We start from the raw sequence: 23359 nt of genomic DNA, 5'->3' as shown, positions 1-23359 counted from the left end.
TGGCCAGGGACTCTGGGACCTCTCACACCCAGCTTAGAATCAGAGGGCCCCTCCAAGGGCTTTGGTTTAGTCTGTGGGTCCTTCTGTTAAGACCAGCTATTAAATGATAGTGTTCTACTTGGGGACGGTTGCGGCTTCCAGAGCAGATGCTGCAGATCTATCTTTGGTCACCAGGGTCTTCAGGACCCTTGAGGAGACCTTGGTTGCTTTTTATGGCAAGGCTTTAAAATATCACTCCAGAAAATCAGATCCTGAAATTTCCTGGTGGGGTGGTAGGGAAGCAGGGTAAGGGCGTGATGGAGCAGGGAGGACAACGCCAGGAGCGTGGGCTCAGGGATGCTGTCCCCACAGCAGGCATGCTCTGCCCCTCCCCACCGTGCTCCCAGCAGCCACTGGAAGGACAAATGAATGAACGAAGGATCTGCCCGTGTGCTGCGTGTGACCCAGGCTGTGGCAGCAGTTCAGAGTCATTCCCCAGATCCCAGAAGGGAGCATGGACTCTGCTCCCAGGAGGGCAGTACCTAAGGAGCTGGCATCTCTGTATGACGTAGCTGGAGACCTATAATGAATGCCCCAGGTGATGATTTAGTGGAATCAACTTCTTGGCTCATCTGGGGATTAAACCAGGGCTCCCCTTGGTACTGTACATGGAAATCAAAACAAATGCCTATTGGCCCCCAGTGCCCCTGTATTATGGCTACATGTTCCCCGGTGCCCTCCCCGGAGACGAGTGTGTGTGCCCACAGTTGATGTAATTGCGGCCTTCATTCTAGCCTGCCATCCTGCCGTCCTGCTGAGTCTCTCCTAGGCCCCTGCAAGTGCTTTGGAGCAGCACTCTCTGCCTTTCTTGGTTCACCCTATGGGGTCCCCGAGAAGTCTCAGGCATAGCCCTGATTCTGCCACTCCCTGAGTCAGCCATGGCTTCCCACACCTGTAGAATCGAGTGAGTGCTCAGCTCACGGAACCACTGTTCATGCTGATGGCACCTGCCATACGCTCATGTGAATGTTTAGGGACAGTCCGTCTCTGAGAGGCAGCACAGGGTAGGGCCCGAGAGGCTGGATGGGAGCCACACTACCTGGGTTCAAATGCTCAGCCAGTTGCCCGAGTCTCACTTCCCCTTCTGCAAGGGTTATCTAGAGGACGTGCAAGGTGCCTGACACAGAGCCTGGCACTCGTTGAGGAAGAATTAGCTGATCTTTTGGACGGTGCCATGTCCTGTGACCTGGGGATATAGATTTAGTCTTTGCCTTCAAGGAGCTTGGGGTATCCTGTAGAGTCAGGCAGGAAAGTTGGTGACAACGGAGTGTGAGAAATATGACTCAAAGTGGAATCTCAGAGAGCAGCACATAATGAGGAAGTGCCAGTAAGGAAGGAAGGAAGCCAGTACTATCAGGAAATGCCACCAAGAAGGTAGATGTTTGTCCTGAATGACAAGTAGAAGAGACGCACAGCCAAAGGAATAATACATGGTAAGGACAAAGGGTAGAGGGTGGTAACTAGATCAGAAAGGTAACAAATCTTGAGAATCATGTTAAAGAATTGAACTTGACCCTGAAGCATTGATGTGCCAAGGAGGGAGTGTCATGGACAGTTGGGTTTCTTCCAGAGACTCTCCAGCTGCAGTGTAGGGGCTAGACCAGGGATGGGGTAGGCTTTAGAGATATAGAGACCACCAGAAAGTCTTCTGTCACTCAGTTAGAAATGATACAGGCTGGGGCTGAGGCAAGGGTGGCATGGATGCAGAGACACGTAGGATGCAGAATTGAATGGCTGATGAGCAGTTGTGTTTGGGGCCAGCACAGTGGAAAGACGAGCAGAATGCCCAGCACTGGTATCCCATGTGTGACCTCAGTTTGCACCTGCCTCAGGCCACAGAGGGTCAATTGTTTGCTAGTGAGGAACCCAAGGAGATGTGTGGCCTGAGAATGATCAGAAATGGGTCCATTTTGGAATTCTTCTGGTCCCAATTATATGTGGACTGGACTGAAAAGCCAGACTGAGGGGCCTGAGAGACCAGTTAGAACGATGCTGAGATGCTGGTCCTGACAGGACTCCGTGATGGAGGAGCTGGGAAAGGAGACCAGAGGCCCACAGTGAGGGTGGCTGCCTCGAAGAGGACAGCAGATGCATGGCCCATGGGATCCTGTCATTTCATTTGAGAGGTCAAAGAGAGAGGGAACTGAAGAACTGCTAAGCGATCCGGACCAGTGAGGGGAAGTGGCACAGGATTGCTGGCCAGGCACCCAGGGTGGGCCAGCCACGAGGGGCAGAAATGACGCCGATGAGAGACTGTGCCCTCCTTGGGGACGCGCGTGCCGCACACACGGTCTGCAGAAGGTGCTTACTGGTGGAGTTGACTGGACTTGGCACCAAGCAAGACCACCCACTCACCTGTGCAGAGCTCCGGTGATAAGGGGAGTAGTGGAGTGGCCCAGAGATGGCCGAGTCGTGAGGGAGGGCCGGATACTGGCTCTGCATTGGGTGAGGATGCTGGTTGCCATAGCTCCCATAGTTATAGCTTCCTGTGTACCTAAAATGCGGCAAGCACATTGAACAGCGTGAGTCAGAACAGGGCTACAAATCAGTTTGACACCTTTAAAAATCACCCTCATCTACTCTTCCCCCTTTTTGGTCTTTTTCCTATTTTTCTTCTTCTTTCTTCTTCCTACCATCATCTCCACTGTGCAGCCTTGTTTTGGTGAGTTGAAAACCCCAGGTAGCTTTCTCTTCTCCCTCAGCACACTCCACCCGCGCTCAGGGAATGGACTCTAGCCCTGAGCAAAACACAATTTGTAATGGAAACCTTTTCTCCTACTGTGCTAAGCAGCCCCATGTCTCCCCTGAAATCAAACAGGAGAGACAAGAAGAGGCATTGGGATTTATGTTTCTGGAAGCACCATGGCGGGGTCCACCAGGCGGCAGAGACCCCAGTTCTAAGCCCGGACCCCTTGCATTTTAGCTGTGTGACATTGAGCTACTCACAGCCCTGTTATTCAGATTTGTGCAAATGCTGCACAGGGTCTTTTGGGGGATCGTGTGTGAAGACACTCGATACCACAGAGTCCTCTGTAAACACAGGCTACCTTAAGAACAACATGTCTGTGGCAAAGATGCTGGTCTGTGGCCACAGAGTGTCTATTCTGCCATTCCTGCAGATTCAAACACTCTCTGAAGCAAAACTGTCAGTCTATTCTAAATGTACAGAAAATACTCTAAAAGGCCCCCTGAGGTAATAATGACTCTCCATTGACCCTCAGGGGCACCCTGACCTATGGAAAAGTACACCAGCATCCAGACCTGTGCCCACTTCAGGGTCTCTGCCTTGCTGCCTTGCGCTGGGCCCCTGGGGGAAGGAACCAGAGCGCTTCTCCGCAGCTCCTCTGGTGCCCCACAGCGGGTCTCTTAGAACCTGGTCCCTGAACGGCTGCAGGGGAAGCCCCCTGCACTACAGGGCAGCTTCTCTTCAACATCCAGTGTTTTTCAGATCACTACTCATTAGGCCTTATAAGGTCAGTGTCTTTAATGAAAGACAACGCATCGTGGAAAAAGGCTACCGTGAGTCAGGGGACACCTGTGAATGGATTGGTCGGCAGCTTATTCATCACACCAGATTTGAAAAGAAGAAATATGGGCAAAACAAATGGTTTATTTATCTGTGGAACGAGTACTCCCTGAACCTCCAGGGATTCCCTGAAGCCGGGGAATAACTGCAGCTCCTCAGGGACCTCCCACTTGCCGGTAGGGAAGCCTGCCTCCAAATGGAGTCATAAAGACTTGGCCTACCACGAGTTCACAGGGAGCCACATGGGGGAACTGCTGGAAGGCGTAAAGAGGGAAGAACGCAGGCTTGGTGCAGACGTGCTTAGTCTGAGCTGTATGACCAAGTCTCAGTCTCCTCATCTGTAGAATGGGGTCGCTAACCCCGACCTGCCTGCATTACCTGGCCGCTGTGGGATTATGAGAGGCAGTTATACACAGTACAGTGCTGAGCACACTCTGACAACCCAACAAAGACTGGCAGTCTTCCTAGCTTTTGGGGAAATTTCAAGCCCCGCAGCATCCCAGAAAGTCACCTACCCATGCTCCTCTCTGTGGGGGTAAACTGGTATCCTGTGTGTGACGGAGGAGGAGGGCACATGAGTGCTCCTCATACAGGGCAGCTGTTGGGAGTTTTCAGCTGGGGACCCAGCAGCAGTTGTCACTGTATATGTTAGAGACCAGGTATATGACTGCATTGCTCCTGTGGAGACAAATTAAGATGCATTGATCGCCAGCACGGTTTTTTCTTAGAACATTTAATGGCTTCCCATTGCTTTTGAGCTGAAGGCCAAACTCTTTGCAAGGCTTGTGTCTTGGCCTGTGGACCTTACCTCAAGTCTTCCTATCTGATCCAGCCACAGAATCTTTCATTTTCTTCAGAAAACCACAATTCCTAGAACTCCAGGACCTTTGCATATGCTGTCTCTGCTGCCCCAGTCATTGCCCCTCTCTTAATACCCACTTATTCTTCCTATCTTAATCCAGAGGAGCTGTCTCCTAACCCGGCCAGGTCAGCTTCCTCACTGCGCTTCGACTTTGATGGCTCCTACTGCAATCTGTAAATCTGCACCCATTAGAGAAAACAATGTGATTAATGCCTCCACTCCCCCAGGAACTGTAAGCTCCATGAGGAGGAGGGGTGTCTGCTGTGTCCACCATTAGATCACCAGTGCTGAGCACAGAGCCTGATGACCAAAAGACCCCCATAAAAATTTTAAAAGGAAGAAAAGAGAAAGGGAAGAAAAGAAGGGAGGGAGAAGGACACAGGAAATCTCGGGCAATGGAGCCCCGGCAGGCAGGCACTGCAAATTAACTTTTCAGCACTCAACAGGTGTTAAGATCCAACAAATTGCTTTAAGCAAACTTAAGTAGATTATTGGGCTCTGCCTGCCCAGATCTTTTTGAAGATTATGAGACAGAGACCTGGATTGTGATTGATTCCATACATATCATTAATTCCATTTATTTCCTTTTAATTGGGTACCTAGAAAGTGCTAAGGACTGGGGTGTGTGGGGCGGGGGGAGCCAGACAAACTTAAAAGCTCTCAGGATGCTTAGACTTTTGTAAGATGGTCATAATTTAAAAAAAGAAAATTTAAGAAACTGATAATGAGCTTATTATACACTCATCAGACAACTTCATTTCTGATAAGCTTTTTTTTTTTTTTAACTTTTAAACTTTATTTTTATTTATTTATTTTTATGTGGTGCTGAGGATCAAACCCAGTGCCTCATACATGCTAGGCCAGCGCTCTACCACTGAGCCACAACCCCAGCCCTCTGATAAGTTTTAAAATATGTTAACAGCGAAAATAAACATCTTTGGGGGGAAGAGGATTTAACATCCCCTTCCAGGCATATGAAAGCTGGAGAACTGGTTAAGAATTTTAAAGGTGAAATAAAAGAGAAAATTTGGTCCTCTAATTCTGTATTTTCTGCAGCAGACCATTTCTACCTTAAAATTGCTCTGGGAAGTTAAAGAAAGGGTTTGCAGTTTTCAAATTCAGTTCTTTTCATTCCCAGGGCTTTGCAAATGGCTCAGGAGAGTTGACGCGCTGACAGTGGCGTTGGTGAGGATCGGCACTGTGCCAACTGTGTGCCAGGACCGCAGTAAGGAACCCCCGCCTTCAAGAAGGCGGAGATGCTGATGCTAAAAGAAAGCTAAACCAGTTAGGAGCTATAAGATAGTAAACAAATTACTCAGAAGTAATATTATCCTTGGAATTAGGATCAAACTGGAGTTTCTTTCAGACACCCTCAGAAAGAGCGTGAACTGTTCAATAACATCCTCAACAATACCCTCACAACAGGCTTCTTCTTGATTCTTCCCTCATTTCCACACAGACTGCAGGAGAGGCAGCAGAGAAAAGCACAGAACATTAAATAGCTTGCCCAAAGTCCCAGAGTGCTTTGGTGGCCCATGGAACCCAAGACTGCCTCATACTTTCCATTCTTTCTACCATAGTGTCCCTGTTCTATGTCCTGATTCTGTGTGTGCTGGCTAGAAGATCTTGGTCAAGGCTCTTAAACTTTATGAGCCTTTGTTTCATCATTGGTAAAGTAGCAGTAATAATATCCTGCAGGACTGTCGTATTAATTGTTGTATTTATGTCAAAAAGCCTGACGTGGCAGGTTTTTAATGATATTCAAGCTCTCTTCACTATGAATTCAGGTATTCTTATATGAAACTTATATTTTCATTCTAGACCCCAAGGAATGAAGACAAGTTTCTTGGGTCAGATTCTATCACTGGATGCTATATAATTTGACCATTTTGATTTTTTGTCCCCAAAAGTCCCATGTGTTACAGGTTTGATCCCTAGGGTGGTTCAACTGGGGGATGGTGGAACCTTCAAGAGGTGGGCTTGGTGGGAGGTGCGAGGATTTGGGGTCATTGGAAGAATGCCCTTGGAGGGGACTGTGGGACCCCGGCTCCCTCCTCATTATCTTTTGCTTCCTGACCATAAGGTGAAAGGTCGTCCTCTGCCATAAGCTCTTACCATAATGTGCTGCCACAGGCCCAAAGCAATGGGGCAAAGTGATCATGAACTGAAACCTCTAAAACAGCAAAAGTAAACTTTCTCTTTTTACAAGTGCGCTATCTCAAGAGTTTTTTTTATAGTAACAGAAAACTGCCTAACATCAGTGATGAAACATTTATAACGACAGTAATTTAACCAATTACAGCAAACATCTAAACATGTTTTCCTCTAAAATCACTAGCGTTTTTATTCAGCAGTATGGCTAAGAGTACCTCTTCCTGCTTTGTGCATCTGTTCCATATTCTGCGTCCAAAAAATAATGACTTTGGAAGACTACATGTTAGGCATCGTTTATAAGAAATGCAAGATCAGAAGGGAAAAACCTCCAAATGATCACATTTCAGATGACTGGATTAAGCTTGTCTGCCCTCCTCTGTTTTAAACTTCATATGATATTATTCTTATAATATAAAAAATACTCTTTTTATCAAAACAGGTTATCTCTGAGTGGGGATTTAGGGGTGATTTTTTAAAAATTTCCCTTTTTTTATTTTTCTGTAATGAACACAAATTGTCTCCATAAAAAGAAAAACATTAATAAAATCCACTGGACAGATTTTACTCTGGGAAACATAATGGGGGCGGGGAGTTTGGGAGAACAATGAGCCAGCCACAACAAGCAAGTAATTAACCCTTTAGGCTCCTGGGACCTCAGGGGAGTGTAGCAAGGTCAGTGGATATTTATAAGGGGCAGTCTAGGAAGCCAATAGATTTTTTTTTTTTCCAAGCAGTAGGAAGACATCATGATAATAGCCATCACCTGAGAGACTGCAGCAGAAGTTACTTTTGTATGAGCCCTGGGGCACAGCAACTGTTCCTTATTCATCTCTGTATCCCAACAGAGGGTCTGCCAAATAGTAGGTGTTCAGTAAATTTTTGTTCCATTGAATTTGTTGTTGAAGGAGTAAATGCTGCTAGAAATAGACGTTATCAAACAAAAAGCTAGTGGAACTCTTGGAAAAATGGGCTCCTGTGGTCTGGGGAACAAAACCTCTAAATGGCCATGTGCCAGCAATCTAACACATCCACTCAGGCAGGCTTAAGCAGATTAACACCTACTGGCTTGGGTGAGAAACCCTTTTTGCCTGGGGAGCAGAAAAGAACACTCCTTGAATTCTCTCTCCTACAGTGGGACCTCCAGTAAGAATTGCTGCTACCATCGCTTCTTTTTAAGGAAACTAATGAAAATCTGTGCAGCTAGACAGTTTGTGCTTAATTTCGAAGACGGCTCTAGTGCTTTTTATCTGTTGGTAAAACAAGAACAACTCTCTCCTACTTGTCTAATTCCCATGTTTCCCCATATTTCGTGTCCCCCCTCCCTTTTTACATCCTATTTATTAGAGGGTCTGAGGAGAATGGCGGAAGTCCCTGGTCTTTGAGAATTCACTGAAGGTCCCACAAGTGGCAGTTCGAGTATTGAAACTTCTAGAAGGGAACATTTCTTCCCAATCCCAACAAAACATTCCTCTTGCTGAAAGTTTTTTGGTTTGTTTTGGAAGAGGTGTTAAATACAGGACAGGAAGGATGCTTGGATCATAATAGCTGTCAATAATGACTTGTTGAATAAATTAGCAATGATCATCTAACATAAACCAGGCCTCGTGCTGGTTTCTTTTCATACATTGGCTCATTTAATCTTCACAACAACCTTCTGAAGTAGGTAGTAGAAAAGTGAGGCCCAAAAGGTTGAAGGACTTGACCAGGTAAGTGGCAGAGTTGGGATTTGAGCACAGATCTGCCCAACTCCAAAATCTTCCACACTTGCTCCTCACACTTGGATGGGTGTTTGAATCCCTGGAGATGTTGTTAAAATTGCAGCATGTCCTCCAGCTTGCACTCATGCTGTCCCTGTTGCCTAGAATGTTCTTTTCCTCACCCTAACATTTATGTGGTTGGCTCCTTGTGATTCTTCAGGTCTTAGACCAATATCACCTCCTTAGAGAGGTGATCTCTGGTGACCAACTAAGGCAGGTCCACATTTTATACTTTTTTGTAGCACACTTTTATTTTCACTCGTGGATCTGACAACATTTTTAAAAATTTCATTGGTACCAGGGACTGAAGCCAGGGGTGCTTAAGCCACCGAGCCACGTCCCCAGACCACTTTACTTTTTGTTTAAAAACAAGGTCTCACTAAGTTGCTTAGGGTCTCACTAAGTTGCCAAGGCTAACTTTGAACTCACGATCCTCCTGCCTCAGCCTCCCCAGCATGTACCACCATGCCCAGCTGACATTTTGAAATTATACACTTACCTGGGGGATTACTTCTGCATTGACTCTTGCCCACTAGAATCTAAGTACCACAAAGGCAGTAATGATGTCTTTTTCACTTCTGTACCCCCAGGGCATGGATGAGACACAAAATACATATTAAATAGGGGAATGAACAAATGAAGGAGCAAATCCAAGGTCCCAACACCAAGCCAAGACTCAGTGGTGCATTAAACAGTCTGATTTTTAGTCCCAGTTTACTTATTTGTTTTAAAATTCTTTTCCTTTAAAGAAAAGGAAGCAGCGGGATTGAAAGACGAGGAATTCACTATAAACGAGTCACCAAGGTCTCCAGGCTGGGCTGCACATCCACCATGTTCCACTCAGCTTTGCTATCCTCAGAATAACTGAGCTTTTGTTATTTGGAAAGACTAGGGGTCAGTCATCCTTGTTACATCCTCAACTCAACTGATGTGCTGAGAATGCAGCTGGGCAGGCCAGATGTTTTACAGTTAGGGCCATTTATGAGGAATTTGCCTCCTGTGCCATTAGTCATCCTAACATCTCGGTGATTTAATTTGCTGGTTTTGTGTTGCAGGGAACCCATGGTGGGAAGTTGAAAACATGAGTTTAATAGTTAACTTTTATTGTCATTGCTGAAGGAGGTAATATTTAAAATGACATCATAAACCAGGGTTTTAGAGCCCTTCGGTGGCCCAATCCAGACGGAGTAGGAGCCCAACATTTTTCTTTAAATGATATTAAAGAATTACAGTCCAATGTCATGTTAAATGGGTTGATCAGTTTGGCACCACCTGCCAGGTCCTTGAGGAAAGAAGAGCACCTTTTCCCTAAAGTTTTCTGGACTTTGCGGGCCATGGCAAGTCCACAAAGTTGCGGGGCAAGGGGAATGGACAAATGCGTTGGATTTCACCTTGCAGAATCTGTTCAAATAGAATCCTTAGCCATCTCTTGTCATGACTTTGTCACAGACTAATAAACCCATATAGGCTCAGTTTCAGGTATCTGATATTCCTTTCTTTTTCCCTCCCCTGCTTTAAAAAAAATAAGTACAGTCTTAAGGAAGCCTATTTAGAAATACATGTAAGTATGGACTAAGGGAGATGAATGCACAGAGTGGCCGTTTTCCTGATGAGATGTGGCTGTCCTTGGCTGTCCTAGGCCTTGTATCAAAGGATGCCAGAGGGTTCTGTGTAGTGGACTTGTTTTCACTTTGTGCTCATTAAGCAGGCACGATACTGTTTTCTTTTTCACTGCTGGAAAAATGAGGAACTCTGCATCAAAGTGAGACGCTGATTTGTTGGAGAGTCACAAGTATGATTGGCCTTGACTCTCAACTAGTTGAACCTCCTGATAACATATCCTCAGGTAGTTGATACTCAGGGTATGCCGGAAACCCAACAAAGGACTAGGCCACATCAATTTTCACGTACAGGTTTAAAAAAAACTTTTTAGCCAACTGTTGTTTTGTTTTGTTTTAATTTTCCCTCACCTTTATTTTATTTCTTGCTTCCTGGTTTGGGTCTTAAAAAAAAAAAAAAGATTGGTTTTCCTCTTTTTATTATAAACTACTTCAGAAACTTTTTGGGAAGTAGATGGGATATAAATTTAGCAATGATTTAAAAACAAATAAAAATTAACTGGACACAAAAACCATGTGCTGAGTTAACTTTAAAAAAAAAGAAACATGGCAAATTCATTTTATAAGATTTACAGAATTATTTTCTAATTTACAATACTGTTCAATGAAAGTCCTCAAATTGTAGACACCTACCATAATAAATGTCTTAATTTTGGGTGTACGTCATGAATAAATAATTTATGCTTTATTTTAAGTCCATAAAACCATACATGTTGTTAGGAAATTATGTTTCCTCTAAGACTGTGACCCATTGCCTGCCAAGGTCCAGTCTAATTTAGCAATGGAGTATTTCAAAAGTGGTACTTGAGAAAAATGTTATGTGTAGTTTTATATAGGATGACATTTTAATGCCCCCCGGAGATATCTGAGAACAAAGCTGGAATGTGCCAGAATCTTCAAAGCTTACAGTCATCTGAAGAGAACCTGTTTCACATTTGTATTTCTAAGAAGCTACTTTTATGACTCTTGAACACATTGCACAAAAATCTCTGAACACATTTGTGATATTCCTGTGGCCTTGACTAATATCACACCTGCCACACTTGAGGTCTCCAAATTGCTATGAAGAGAGCTAGGCAGACTCACTAGTTGGATGAGAATTATGAGGAGCTAGCTTGTAGAAATCTTTCCTGCACACTCTTCCCTTCCTGTCATGTCCTGAGAGTCTCCTTGTTTGATAAGTTGATACACTGTGAGAAAACATTTCACTCAAAGTATTTCAGCTTCATAAGGCAGAACTGTTTTATTTGCATGATTTCCCTGTTTATTTCAGAAGTGAGCATGTCATCACTGACAGACAGGTGTGTCTCCCTGGTGGGCAGGACTATTCAGGAACTGACCCCTGGCTGCTCCCACTGCCCTTGCTTTCTCCTGAGGGAGGCAGGGGACACAGGGTAGTTATCCAGTTATTCTAATCTTGAAAGAACACCTGAGTGACCCAAGACCTGTGAACAGCATTTTGTGTTCAGTGAACAAAGTTGTTCTTTTTTCTACAATTCCTCTCTCTGAGTTTTCTAAGCAGGAATTACCCACTGTGGAGACAAAATGAGGCTGGAGTAGAAACCAAAATATGATTTCTGGTGCATCTGTATAAACAAATATGGCAGTGCTCAAATCTAAATTTCACAGAAGAGGGGGACCCTCGCTAGCTGTCTACTGAAAGTGAAATCAAATCTTGACTTAATGCCACTTACTGATAACCCAACTTGTTAATACTTTGAAGGATCCAACCTCCTTAGTAGGCTGAGACAGGGCCACTGAGTTAGTTGGCAAGTTTCTGTCCCTGGAAAAGTGTAAAAGAGGGCAAGCATGTTCTAGGCTCTTGAGCTTCTGCTCAGTCCCTCTCTGAGTAGTACTTCTGGAAAGAGAAGGAACTTCGGGGAAGGAATTAATCCAGGGATGCATATCTGGAAGTGTTTAGAAACCACTTGAGCCAGGTGTGGTGGCTCATGCCTGTAATCCCAGCGACCCAGGAAGCTGAGGCGGGAGGATGACCAACCTCAGCAATTTAGCCAGACTAAGCAGCGTGGCAAGACCCTGTCTCAAAATAAAAATAAAATTAAAAAAAGGACTGGGGATGTGGCTTAGTGGTTGAGCACCCCTGGGTTCAATTCCTGGTACCAAACAAAACAAAACAAGTCACTTGAGAAATATTTGTGGGATAAATGGAAGGATGTGAGTGAATGAAAGAATGAGGGACAGGGTTGTGGCTCAGTGGTAGAGCACTCGCCTCGCATGCGTGGGGCACTGGGTTCAATCCTCAGCACCACATAACAAAATAAATAAATAAAGGCATTGTGTCCAGCTACAACTAAAAATAAAAAAATCTAAAAATTTTTTAAAGAAGAATGAGTGATAAGAGATAGCATCCTGAATGGGGAATCTGATCCTGTTCTGTTGGTCACCCCCCAGCCCCCAAAAATGTATTTTGCAGTTTATTCTGAAAATAGCCCTATTCTAAGTAAAACTAGGTCCCCATGCTGTGGGACCTGGAGGAAGATTCTAACTTGGGGGTGGGGAAATGTCAAAGGAGACACCAAGGATTTGGCCAGGCAGAGGACGGAAGTGGAGTAGGTGTGGAAGGAGGAGAGTCACAGAGGGGAGCGTCAGCATGGAGCAGTGGGTTCTTTGCCCCAGCCCTTTGAGAAAATAAACCAAAATAAACCTAGTGAGCAGTGTGGGAGTGGACAGATCAGTCTGGAGGGGGTCTCCAGCTGGAGTCACTGTGGATGTTCATGAGAAGTGATGGGAGTGTGGACCAGGTGGCCTGAGTGGGACAGGAAAGAATGGATTGGTGTACCAGGACAACAGGACTTGGGGTGTGAGGGAGAATGCCAGCAGTCACCCCCAATCTGTTCACCTTCCCTACCTGGCTACCCACTATTCTCCATTTCTCAGCCACTTTCTGTTACATGGACCATGTGGCTGAGTCCTTGCTGACAGACTGTGAGTGCAAGTGTGGAAAGCCACCTTCAGGCCAGGACTTCTCAGAAAGTGGGTTTTCCTCCTCCATCCCCTTTCTGTCTTTGCCAGCTAGTTACAAATTCGGTATAGACTTAAGGCTGTGGCGCTCCAACTGGTGAGCATCAGAGCAGCTGCAAGTCTGTTGAACAAGATTGATGGACCCAGCCCTGGAGTTTGGAAGTCATTTGGTTTGCTGGGACCGCCTGCAAGCTTTTCTAAGAAATTCCAAGGAGACGCTGCTACCACTGGTAGCTCTGGGGTATGGAGAGTCTAATGAGGAAATGTTTGCTTCCAAATGGTTGCTTTAAAGAGATCCTCCACTGGTGCAGATCCTGCCTGTATCATTTTCAAATATGAAATAGATTTCTGTTGCATTAACTCCTTACGTGTTTGGGTCTACTTATTTATAGCACTTTAGCTTATCCTAACACAGAAACTGAACGAGAACAAAGATTTGAAACAGACTCTCAGATCAGTACCTGGGTAAGGGGAGGATAATGGAGCAGGATTGAATGAAAAAATAATGAATTCATTATCACAGCCCTCCAAACCCTCAACTCCACAAAGACCGCGGTCTTTGGGAGATCTCTCTTGATACCTCCCCAAATAGATGAAATCTCTCCTTCTTTGGGAACACTATAACATTAATTTATACCTCACATGCAACATTCTTCTGTTATCCCTCTGTTGACTCCTGGTAGCAAAGCCTTGGTCTATTAATCTGTATATTTCCCATAACACCCAGTGTAGCACTTGGTAACTTGGCACATTAACAGTCCTTAAGGGAAAAATACCTATATTTACACAGATACATGTAAGTACATGTATTTATGTACATTATATGTATATGATGTATAGAATTCAGGATTCAGGATTCAAGATTTTCAATGTATTTTTTCTCTGTACTTAAAAAATACTGTTTCAGATGTTGAAGCTAATGTTGCTGAGAAGTCTGACACCATCCTGATTCGCTGTCCTTTGGAGGTTTTCCACGTTTTCTTTTGGAGAGCTAATAAATTATCTGTGATTTTCTTCAGTGACTTCAGAGGGTTCACTCACTCTCTCTTTTTTATTTCAACCTTGTCTCTTTCCATGCTGTAAAACTGTCAACCATCATTTCTCCACTTTCTCTCTATGCTTTCTCCGGAACACTTATAAATTGAATATTGGAATTTCTGGATTAATCATCTCTTTCTCGTAGCATAGCTTTTATCCTTAACATTTCTTTGTTTCTTTGTGTTACATCAGAGAATTCCTCAGTGGTCTTTCAGTTCACTAATTCTCTTTCAGTTGAATCTAGTTTTCTATTCAATCTTCCTGGTGAAAATTTTACTTCCACAATTTCACGTTACTTGGTGAAGATCTCTACTTGATGCTTATGGGTATGATTTCCTCCTTAGCTCTTTTCAGATTGTCCTGTTAACTTTATTCTTTTAGATATAAATTCTCCTTTTTCTTAGTTGGTCATTTCTCTTTCAAGGTACTGGGCCTCCACTTTGGTGATACTTTGGTGATATTTTTATTGTGGTAAAAAACACATAGCATAAAATCTACCATTGTCACCATTTACAGTTCCGTAGCGCTGAGTCCATTTGCTGTGCTGGGCAACCCACACTACCATCCATCTCCAGAACTGTTCATCTTCCCAAACTTAAACTCCGGCCCCATTTCCTCCAACCCCTGACAACTGCCATCCTATACTCTGAATTTGAGCCTTCTAGGGTCCTCATTATGTGGAGCTGCATAATATTTGTTTTATCGTGTCTGGGCTATTTCACTTAGGATAATGCCTTCAGGCTTACCCATGTTGCAGCATACATCAGAATGTCATTCCTTTTGAAGATTGAGTAATATTTCATTATATGTGTATACCACATTTTATTTATTCATCCATCAATGAACACTTGGGTCCTTTCTACCTTTTGGCTACTATAAATAAGGCTATTATGACCACAGATCTACAAATATTTGTTTGGATCTCTACTCTCAATTCAGTGCATGTCTTGGGCTGTGTGTCTCCCTCTGGAGCAGCCTCCATTGGTCACGTGCAGGGAGCCCTAGCTTGGCTCAAGACCAGCTCTGATCACAGATCCTGGCTTGCTTTTGCTTGCCAAGCCTTAGCATATGGCTTCCTGTTTGCCCACGCTTTCCAGAGATAGATACTTCTCAGTTTGGGGTTCATACAGAGTTTCCTTTCTTGTTTTCAAGAATGGACCTTTTTTTTCCAAGATGGCAGAATAGAGGAGGTCACTTTCCTGGCTGCTTCGTGGTGTGAAACCAAGAAAGCAGAGAGGCAGCATCTCAGCATAGTGGGTGAACAAAAATAAGGGACTTTGTTTTCAAGAGAGGCTGTGTATTAATTTATCTTACAAATGATTTTAATCATTTCAGGGGCTTCATTTGGGGAGCAGAGATTTTATCAGGTGATTAATCTGCCAACTTGAAAACAGCAGCATATGGAAGATATGCCAGTGAAGAAATTGGTACCTGCAAGTCAGTCACAAATCCAGGAAGGGACCTTGGTTTAGCATTGTCTTTCATCGTTCGAGGAAAAATGTTTTTCCAGAAAGCTCTTGCTTTCCATATCCACTCCCCACCCAGACCTTTTGAAGACCTTGCATTACCTGTAGTGCTGAGGCCAGTGTACTCTGGGGAGGGGTTGCTGACAGGGGAGGAGGGAGGTGGCACCTCCACGGATGTGGCAGACTTGGCTGGAGAAAACGATGGCACTGGTGAAGGGGTTGGTGGGGCCGCCTCCGTCAAGATGATCTCTTCTCGGACTTCTGCTATGAGGAGAGAAAAGGCCAGTTCTTAGAGCCAAAATGTCGAGGCAAGTGTCTTCAAGGGACTTTAAAAAATTAGATACACTTCCTCATCTGCGCCGCATCAGTCACTTCCCTGCTTGAAACCCTTGATGACTCCTGGTCACCACCATGCCCTTCTAGGTGATTCCCACATACAGGGAGGCCCACTCTTAAGAAGAAAAGACATGATGGGTTTCATGGAGCTTGATCCACTTGCCATAACTGGATTCTTGGGGAGATAAAGAAATACAGCACAGAAGTCGGAGGCACCTCCCACTGCCAGGGAGTCGGTTCCCAGCCAAGTGCCAGCTTACCAGTGCTGCCTTCTCCCTTCATGGCTCGCATGAGCTCGTTGGCCCGCTCCTGACAGTGCAGAGATTCTAACAGGTAAAGCACGTAGTCATCAAACATCAAGTGGATTAGGTGAAAAGACCCTGGTGAGAAAAGATCAAACACAAGTAAGTCATGTCATCTCGTGTCCCTCCACCATTGGTTGACAACGCTCACTCCCACGTTCTCTAGTGAGGTGCTTGAGAATCTCATTTCTGCCCTCATTATGATCTCCTTAGGGTCATAGGTTGCTCTTCCTTGCTGTATTCCCAATCTCATCAACCCCCCTATCTGTTAGTATGCCCTCATTAAAAATTGACGACCACCGAGCTATCGGTCCTCATGCTTCTGCGCTCCCACATACCTGCTGACCTCACCCTAACCCTAACCCTCCACCTGTGCAGCACTTACTGACATAGTGTCATAGTGTCATTTTGTTTCCCACTTGGCCTGTAAGCATATTCATGGCAGGTACTCTACCTTCTAGTTCATTGGTTTCAACATACCCGAAGTAATTCTGGGAGCAGAATTGAGATTTCAAATTTGTAACAACAAAATTCTTTCCCTGACTCTTTCTGAGACTTCATTTCGTACATGGGACTTAGAAAAGGCATCCGACTGAAAAGATGTTATTTTCAAGCTGTGCTCTTCATTTTCAATTAGGGTAGATGATTTCATAAAAAGGAATGTGAGCAGTCATTTTTAAAAGTTCTCCTGTGTGCTGGTTTCTGTGCTCAAAGTCTTACACTCTCTAGTTTAATTTCTACAACTATCCTGGGAAGAGAACCTTTTTATTAGTGCATATTTATTATACAGGATAGTGGGTTTCATTGTGACATATCTGCACATGCATATAACACACTTTGATTACTTTCCCTCCCCCATTACTTCCCTTGATCCTCCTCCTGATTTCCTTCCTGGTCTCCAATAGTGAGGGCATTTTTATTCCTATTTTTCCGGTTATTCCCCTTAATCTTTTGAATGTTAAAAACAAAATCAGATATTTATTGAGCTTTTGCTCTGTGGCTATCACTATGTTAACCACTGTAGATTATGCATTTGATATTCATCATAACCTCGTGAGCTAATACTGGTTCTTTTGCAAAGGAGGAAATTGAGACTAAGAGAGGTAAAGTAACTGTCCAAAGTCACAGTTGTTAAGTGGTAGGACCAGGACTTGAACCCAAGTCTGTCTGCTCCTGAAGTTACTTTTCAAACATTAAGCATAATGATGCTCTCTAAGAGGACAGGAAAAACCTACATTGCAAAAGTACCAGAATAACAAACAGTACGCATCAGATGCTTAATAAATGGTAGCCATTGTCATCATCATCTCGAGAACCACAAAATGACTGATATGTTCATAGAGGTAGAGTCAAATAAGTCAAAGATAATATCAAATACTTAAAAGAAAAGGTGTCCATGCAAAGAAGTTATGAGCTAAGTTGATATGGATAGAAAGAAACAACTGTGAAATAATGAATTAGAATGGAAAACCCTGGATGTCAAACAGGTTTAGGCTAATAGTTTTAGAATAGGCAGACACCTTGGAAACCATCTCCCACAACCCTCTGGTTTTATGGGTTAGGAAACAAAGATCTGATGAGCTAAAGGAGCATGGCTGAAGCCACACTGTTAGAAACACCAGAGCTGGGCATGGAGGCCAGTACCCAGGGGGAAGAGTTGATCTGGGCTTCAGGCTCTCTTCCTTAATGGCACTGATCAGCTACCCAATCAATCTTTTAATTTTCAATCATCTTTGAACAGCAGAGTTTGTAAAGCTACTGCCACCTGCCTGCTATTGTGCTGCACACTGAATACAAAGAATGCATAAAGCTCAGTCCCTGATTTCACAAAGGCTACAGTGTCCTTAGTAAGCAGGAATCCATTATTAAGGTTATTGGGCAATAAACAGTTCAGTGCCAGGGTGCCATGGCCATAGGAGTGGAGAAAATAGAATAAAGGAAATAAAAAGGGAGATAGAGAAAGATTGATGAGAGAGAGAATCAAAGACACTGAGAGAAGCTATTGCAGCTAATGCCCCCTGCTTTCTCTTTCCTTGACACTTACCTCTGTCTACAATACTGTATATTTAACTCATTTCTCTTTATGGTGTACCTCCCTCTCCTAGACTATAAGCTCCATCATGCAGGGATTTTTATATCTTGCCCCCTGAAAGTTCTATACCCAGAATCCAGAACAGTGCCAGGCACACAGCAGAGGCTCAAGCCAGCGTTGGCCACTTTATCACTTTGTTGAGCTCCTGGAACTTTTGAACAGCACTATCTTCAGTTCATACGCGAGGGAAAGGAAGGCTCAGAGGGTTTAAGCACCTTGCCTAAAATCACAGAGCCAGTGAGCATCAGAGCCTGATATGAAAAAGATGTTAGGATGGAGACAAAAGACATTTTTGTTGTTCTGATATGGTGACCTAACTGACTGCATTTTATACAATCTAAGATTTTCTTTTTTCCCTATGAAAAAATTCCAAACACAGAAAAGCAGAAAACTTAAAAATGAATGCCAGTGTACTTACCACCAGCCTGTATAATATCTTAGTATTTTGTCACATTTGAATCCATTTTTTTAACTGAAGAAAAGATAAAGCCCTCTGTGTTCCCTTCCTTAATCCCTCTGTTGCCCTGATTTTCTTTGGAGGAATCACAACCTTGATTTATTGTTCACATGCATTTTATGTTCTTGCTACATGTATGTATGTACCCATGCATAACATGTGATATTGTTTTCTATTTGGAGATCTGATGTAAATGGTATCATATATTACACAGCATTCTGAAACTTGCTTTTGATCTTATATTTTTAGATCCATCCACGTTGACGCACATAGGTCTACTTTAATGGTCCCTGTTCACATACACCACAATTTATCCATTCTTCTGTCGACAATTTCTCACCTTTGAAAACTGGCTGCAATTAGTAATTCTGCACCTGTTTCCCAGTGTCTGGGACTAGAGTGGAATTGATGGGCCCAAGAGCACTCTCAGCTCCAGTCTCAGGAGTTCCTGACAACTTGCTCACCAAAATGATGCATGATTTTACTGGTAGTATGTGAAATTTAGCGTTTGCCAGTCTGAATGGTATGAAACGTTGTCATTATTATTTGTATCACCCTAATGACTACAAAGTTGTGCATCTTTTCATTTGATCATTGTCCATTTGAATTTCCTCCTTTGTGAATTGTTTATTCATATTCTTTGCTCATTTTTCTACTGAGTGTATAATGATCAGAAAAATACTGGGCATTTGTCTTTTTTAAAAAATCTAAAGAGGTTCATTATACATTTTGAATTTTAATCCTTCAATAGTTTCACACGTTGAAAAATATCTTCTCCTTTTCTGTGACTTTTATGTTTTCACTTTGCTTATGGGTTAAACAGAAGTTTAAAACTCAAATGTGGTCAATTTTGGCAATATTTTCCTTTGTGCTTTGTCCTTTTTCAAAGAAATAATTTCCTCTTCTGAGATCATAAAGATATAACTTCATGTTTTCTTCCAAGAAGTTAAAGAACTGATTTTGTTGTTGTTGTTTTTCATTTGAATGTTTCTTTTCAGAAGTTGTAGGTAAGGGAATTTATTTTGTTTACCCCAAACTTCTTCTTTCAGAACATTTCTCCACTAATTTTAATGCCATCCTTGCCGGGTGAATCATCTAGACGACACCTGTGTTATAGGAACTGATAATGTGAAGGCCAGCTTCAAGCTGGTCTGTCTTGGGCATCTCTGTTCTGTTTCTTCCCTCCTTTTGTCTGACATTGTTAGAACACCACACTGTCTTTATGATGAACCTGAGTCTCAGGTAAGTGAGTCCTTGTCCCTTGTTCTACCTTCACGCCATCTTTACATTCTGGGCAGCTTGTCCAAAAGAGTTTTAAGATCCGATTATCAAAATTGAAGAAAGATTTGGGCTGGAATTCCATGGATTTGAAGAGAGTTAATTACATCTCTTTGAAGTTGAGTCTTTCCAAACATGAGCATGGTATATCTTCATAACTTTAAAAAAATCTGTCCTTGAAGATCTTAAAATAATTTTTGTTAGAATTATTTCTAGGTAGTTTTTAGTTCAGTTGCTATTATTAATGGCATATATATACATATATATTTATATATACACAAATATATATTATATATCTTTATATATACAAAGACATACATACATATATTGGTAATTCAAGTTAGTGCTATGAATGTCAATGATTTGATAAAAACTAATCTGTTACCTGACTGAATTCTTATTTGCTCTATTAATTTGTAGTTTCTTTTTCTTTGTCTATAGTTGTGACAGCTTATAAAGATCATTTTGTGTTTTCCTTCCAATTCTTTTGTTCTTTTCTCATTGCAGTGACTGGGACCTCTAGGATGTATTTGTTAGTAACAGAAGTCATTCCTGTATTTTCATGACTTAAATGGGAAAACTTCTAAAATGTCACCATTTAATGATTTTTGTTACAGATTTTTAGATACACTTTAATAATTAAACAAATTCCCTCCTAGTCCTAGTTTGCTAAGGGTTTTCTTAAAAACCATACTTGAGAGCTGAATGGCATCAAATTTTTTTCTCTGCATCCACAGAGATGGTGACATGATTTTTCTTTTTTAATCTATTAATACAGTAAGTTAATCATTTTTCAGACTTTGAATCATACTTAAATTTTTGGTATAGACCTAATTATCTTGATTTTTTAAAAGAAAAAACTGCCACTGAATTAGATCTGCTAGTATTTTCACTAGAGTTTTTTTCATCTATGAAAAAATGTGTGTTTGAGTCATAATTTTCTTTCCCTATACTGCTTTTTTTGTTTTGTTTTTCAGATTAAAACAGGGGTGCTTAACCACTGAGTAACATCCCCAGCCCTTATTTTATGTTTTATTTTGAGACAGGTCTTGCTAAGTTGATTAGGGCCTCACTAAATTGCTGAGGCTGGCTTTGAACTTGTAATCCTCCTGCCTCGGCTTCTTGAGCCACAGGGATTATAGGAGTGTGCTACCTTACCTGGGTCTTCTGTTGTTCTTGCCAGATTTTGAATTGAGATTAGCTTCATTAAATGAGTTTTATTGCTTTTCCCATTTTATTTTTATTCTCCTAAATATTAATTTTCATGTCTTCATGTTTATTTTCATATGCTGAAAATTATATACTACTTGTAAGTTTAGCAAACCTTGCCTGTAAAAATATATTTGCCTAAATAAATATTGTCAAAATGGCCATACTGTCAAAAGCACTATACAGATTTAATGCAATTCCTACTAAAATTCCAATGATGTTCTTCATAGAAATAGAAAAAGCAGTCATGAAATTCATTTGGAAAAATCAGAGGCCCAGAATTGCCAAAGCAATCCTCAGTGAGAAAAGTGAAACAGGAGGCATCACAATACCAGAGCTAAAGTAACAAAAATAGCATAGTATTGACACCAAAACAGACATGAAGCCCAATGATACAGAATAGAAGACACAGAGACAAACCCACATAGATACAGTTATCTCATACTAGATAAAGGCACCGTAAACGTACACTGGAGGAAAGATACTCGCTCCAACAAATGGTGCTGGGGAAACTAGAAATCCATATGTAACAAAATGATATTAAGCCCCTATCTCTTACCCTGTACAAAACTCAATTCTGTTCTTTTTCTTCCCACGCTTTAGACCAAGAGACATGGGCATTAGACCAGAGACCCTGTGTCTATTAGAAGAAAAAGTAGGCCCAACTCTGCATCATATTGGCTTAGGAACTGACTTCCTCTCAACAAGATTCCTAAAGTGCAAGAAGTAAAATCAAGAATCAACAAATGGGATGGTATCAAACTAAAAGGCTACTTCACAGCAAAGGACACAATCGAGAACCTGAAGAGAGAGCCTACAGAATAGGAGAAAATCTTTGCCATCTGCACCTTAGATAGAGCATTAATCTCTAGGATATATAAAGAACTCAAAAAAATTAACGCCAAAAAAATAATAATAACCCAATCAATAAATGGGCAAAGGAACTAAATAGATACTTCACAGAAGAAGAAATACGACCTGTCAACAGATATATGAAAAAATGTTCAACATCTCTAGGAATTAGAGAAATGCAAATTAAAACTCTGAGATTTCATCACTCTAGTCAAAATGACAAGTAACAATAAATGTTGGTGAGGATGTGGGGGAAAAGGTACACTCATACATTGTTGCAACCATTATGGAAATCGGTGCAACTCTGGAAAGCAATATGGTGATTCCTCAGAAAACTTGGAATACAACCACCATTTAAACCAGTTATCCCACTCTTTGGCATATACCCAAAGAACTTAAAATCAGCATACTATAGTGATGCAGCCACATCAATGTTGCTCAATTCACAATAGTCAAGATATGGAACCCAACTTAGGTACCCTTCAACAGATGAATGGATAAAGAAAATGTAGTACATATACACAATGGAATATTACTCAGCCATAAAGAACAACGAAATTATGGCATTTGCCAGTAAATGGATGGAACTGGAAACTATCATGCTAAGTGGAATAAGCCAATTCCAAAAAACCAAAGGCTGAATGTTTTCTCTGATATGCAGATGCTAACACACAATAAGGCAGGGAGAATGGAAGTTCATATGATTGGACAAAGAGGAATGAAGGGAAATGAGGGGGGATGGGAATAAGAAAGACAGGAGAATAAATTGGACATATCTTTCTTATGTTCATATATGTATATACAACCAGTGAAACTCCACATCATGTACAACCACAAGAATGGGAAGTTACACTCCATATAAGTATAATATGTCAAGATACATTCTACAAGTGGGCTGGGGTTGTAGCTCAGTGGTAGAGCACTTGCCTAGCATGTGTGAGGCACTGAGTTTGATTTTCAGCACCACAAATAAATAAAATAAAGGGCCATCAACAACTAAAAAAAAATTAAAAAAATACATTCTACTGTCATGTATAACATGCTGAAATGCATCCTTTGTTTTTGTTTTGTAAATGAAGATCTGTAGATGCCAATTTCCCCCTTAGTCTTTGTATAACTGAGTATGTCTTTGAGTTACCCTTACTCTTGAATAATAATTGACAATCTCAGCATTTATTATTCTAGTGTCCTCTGGTGACTGTTACTACAAGTAATGACACTGTAATCAATATTCTTTTCTCTTTTAGCCTCTATTTTAACCCACATGTATGTGTGTATTTAAAACCATCAGTGTCTGTCATAGCCCTTTTGTGCCACGTATCTGAGCCCAGGGTAATGGTGATAATTGAATAAGCAGATCTGATTTGACACAGAAGTCTGCCATGCGCCA

At 42.2% G+C, this 23359-nt stretch overlaps 1 protein-coding gene across 3 annotated transcripts in view; it reads right to left on the bottom strand.

Moving 5' to 3' along the window:
- Rfx4 (regulatory factor X4) overlaps positions 1-23359 on the bottom strand; it is a 156031-nt gene that overhangs the window by 7181 nt on the left and 125491 nt on the right. For 2 of the 3 annotated variants that reach the window (XM_047548259.1, XM_047548261.1), the window contains 4 exons: positions 16040-16159; positions 15546-15707; positions 4081-4243; positions 2395-2533 (listed from right to left, as the gene is read on the bottom strand). In XM_047548259.1, the coding sequence (XP_047404215.1) occupies positions 2395-2533; positions 4081-4243; positions 15546-15707; positions 16040-16159 (584 nt within the window). The remainder of the gene's footprint in view (positions 1-2394; positions 2534-4080; positions 4244-15545; positions 15708-16039; positions 16160-23359) is intronic. The other variant, XM_047548260.1, reaches the window with a different exon arrangement.

This window comes from Sciurus carolinensis, chromosome 4 (assembly GCF_902686445.1).
Source record: "Sciurus carolinensis chromosome 4, mSciCar1.2, whole genome shotgun sequence".
Taxonomy (NCBI): Eukaryota; Metazoa; Chordata; class Mammalia; order Rodentia; family Sciuridae; genus Sciurus; species Sciurus carolinensis.
This window is presented reverse-complemented; position numbering and strand designations above follow the sequence as displayed.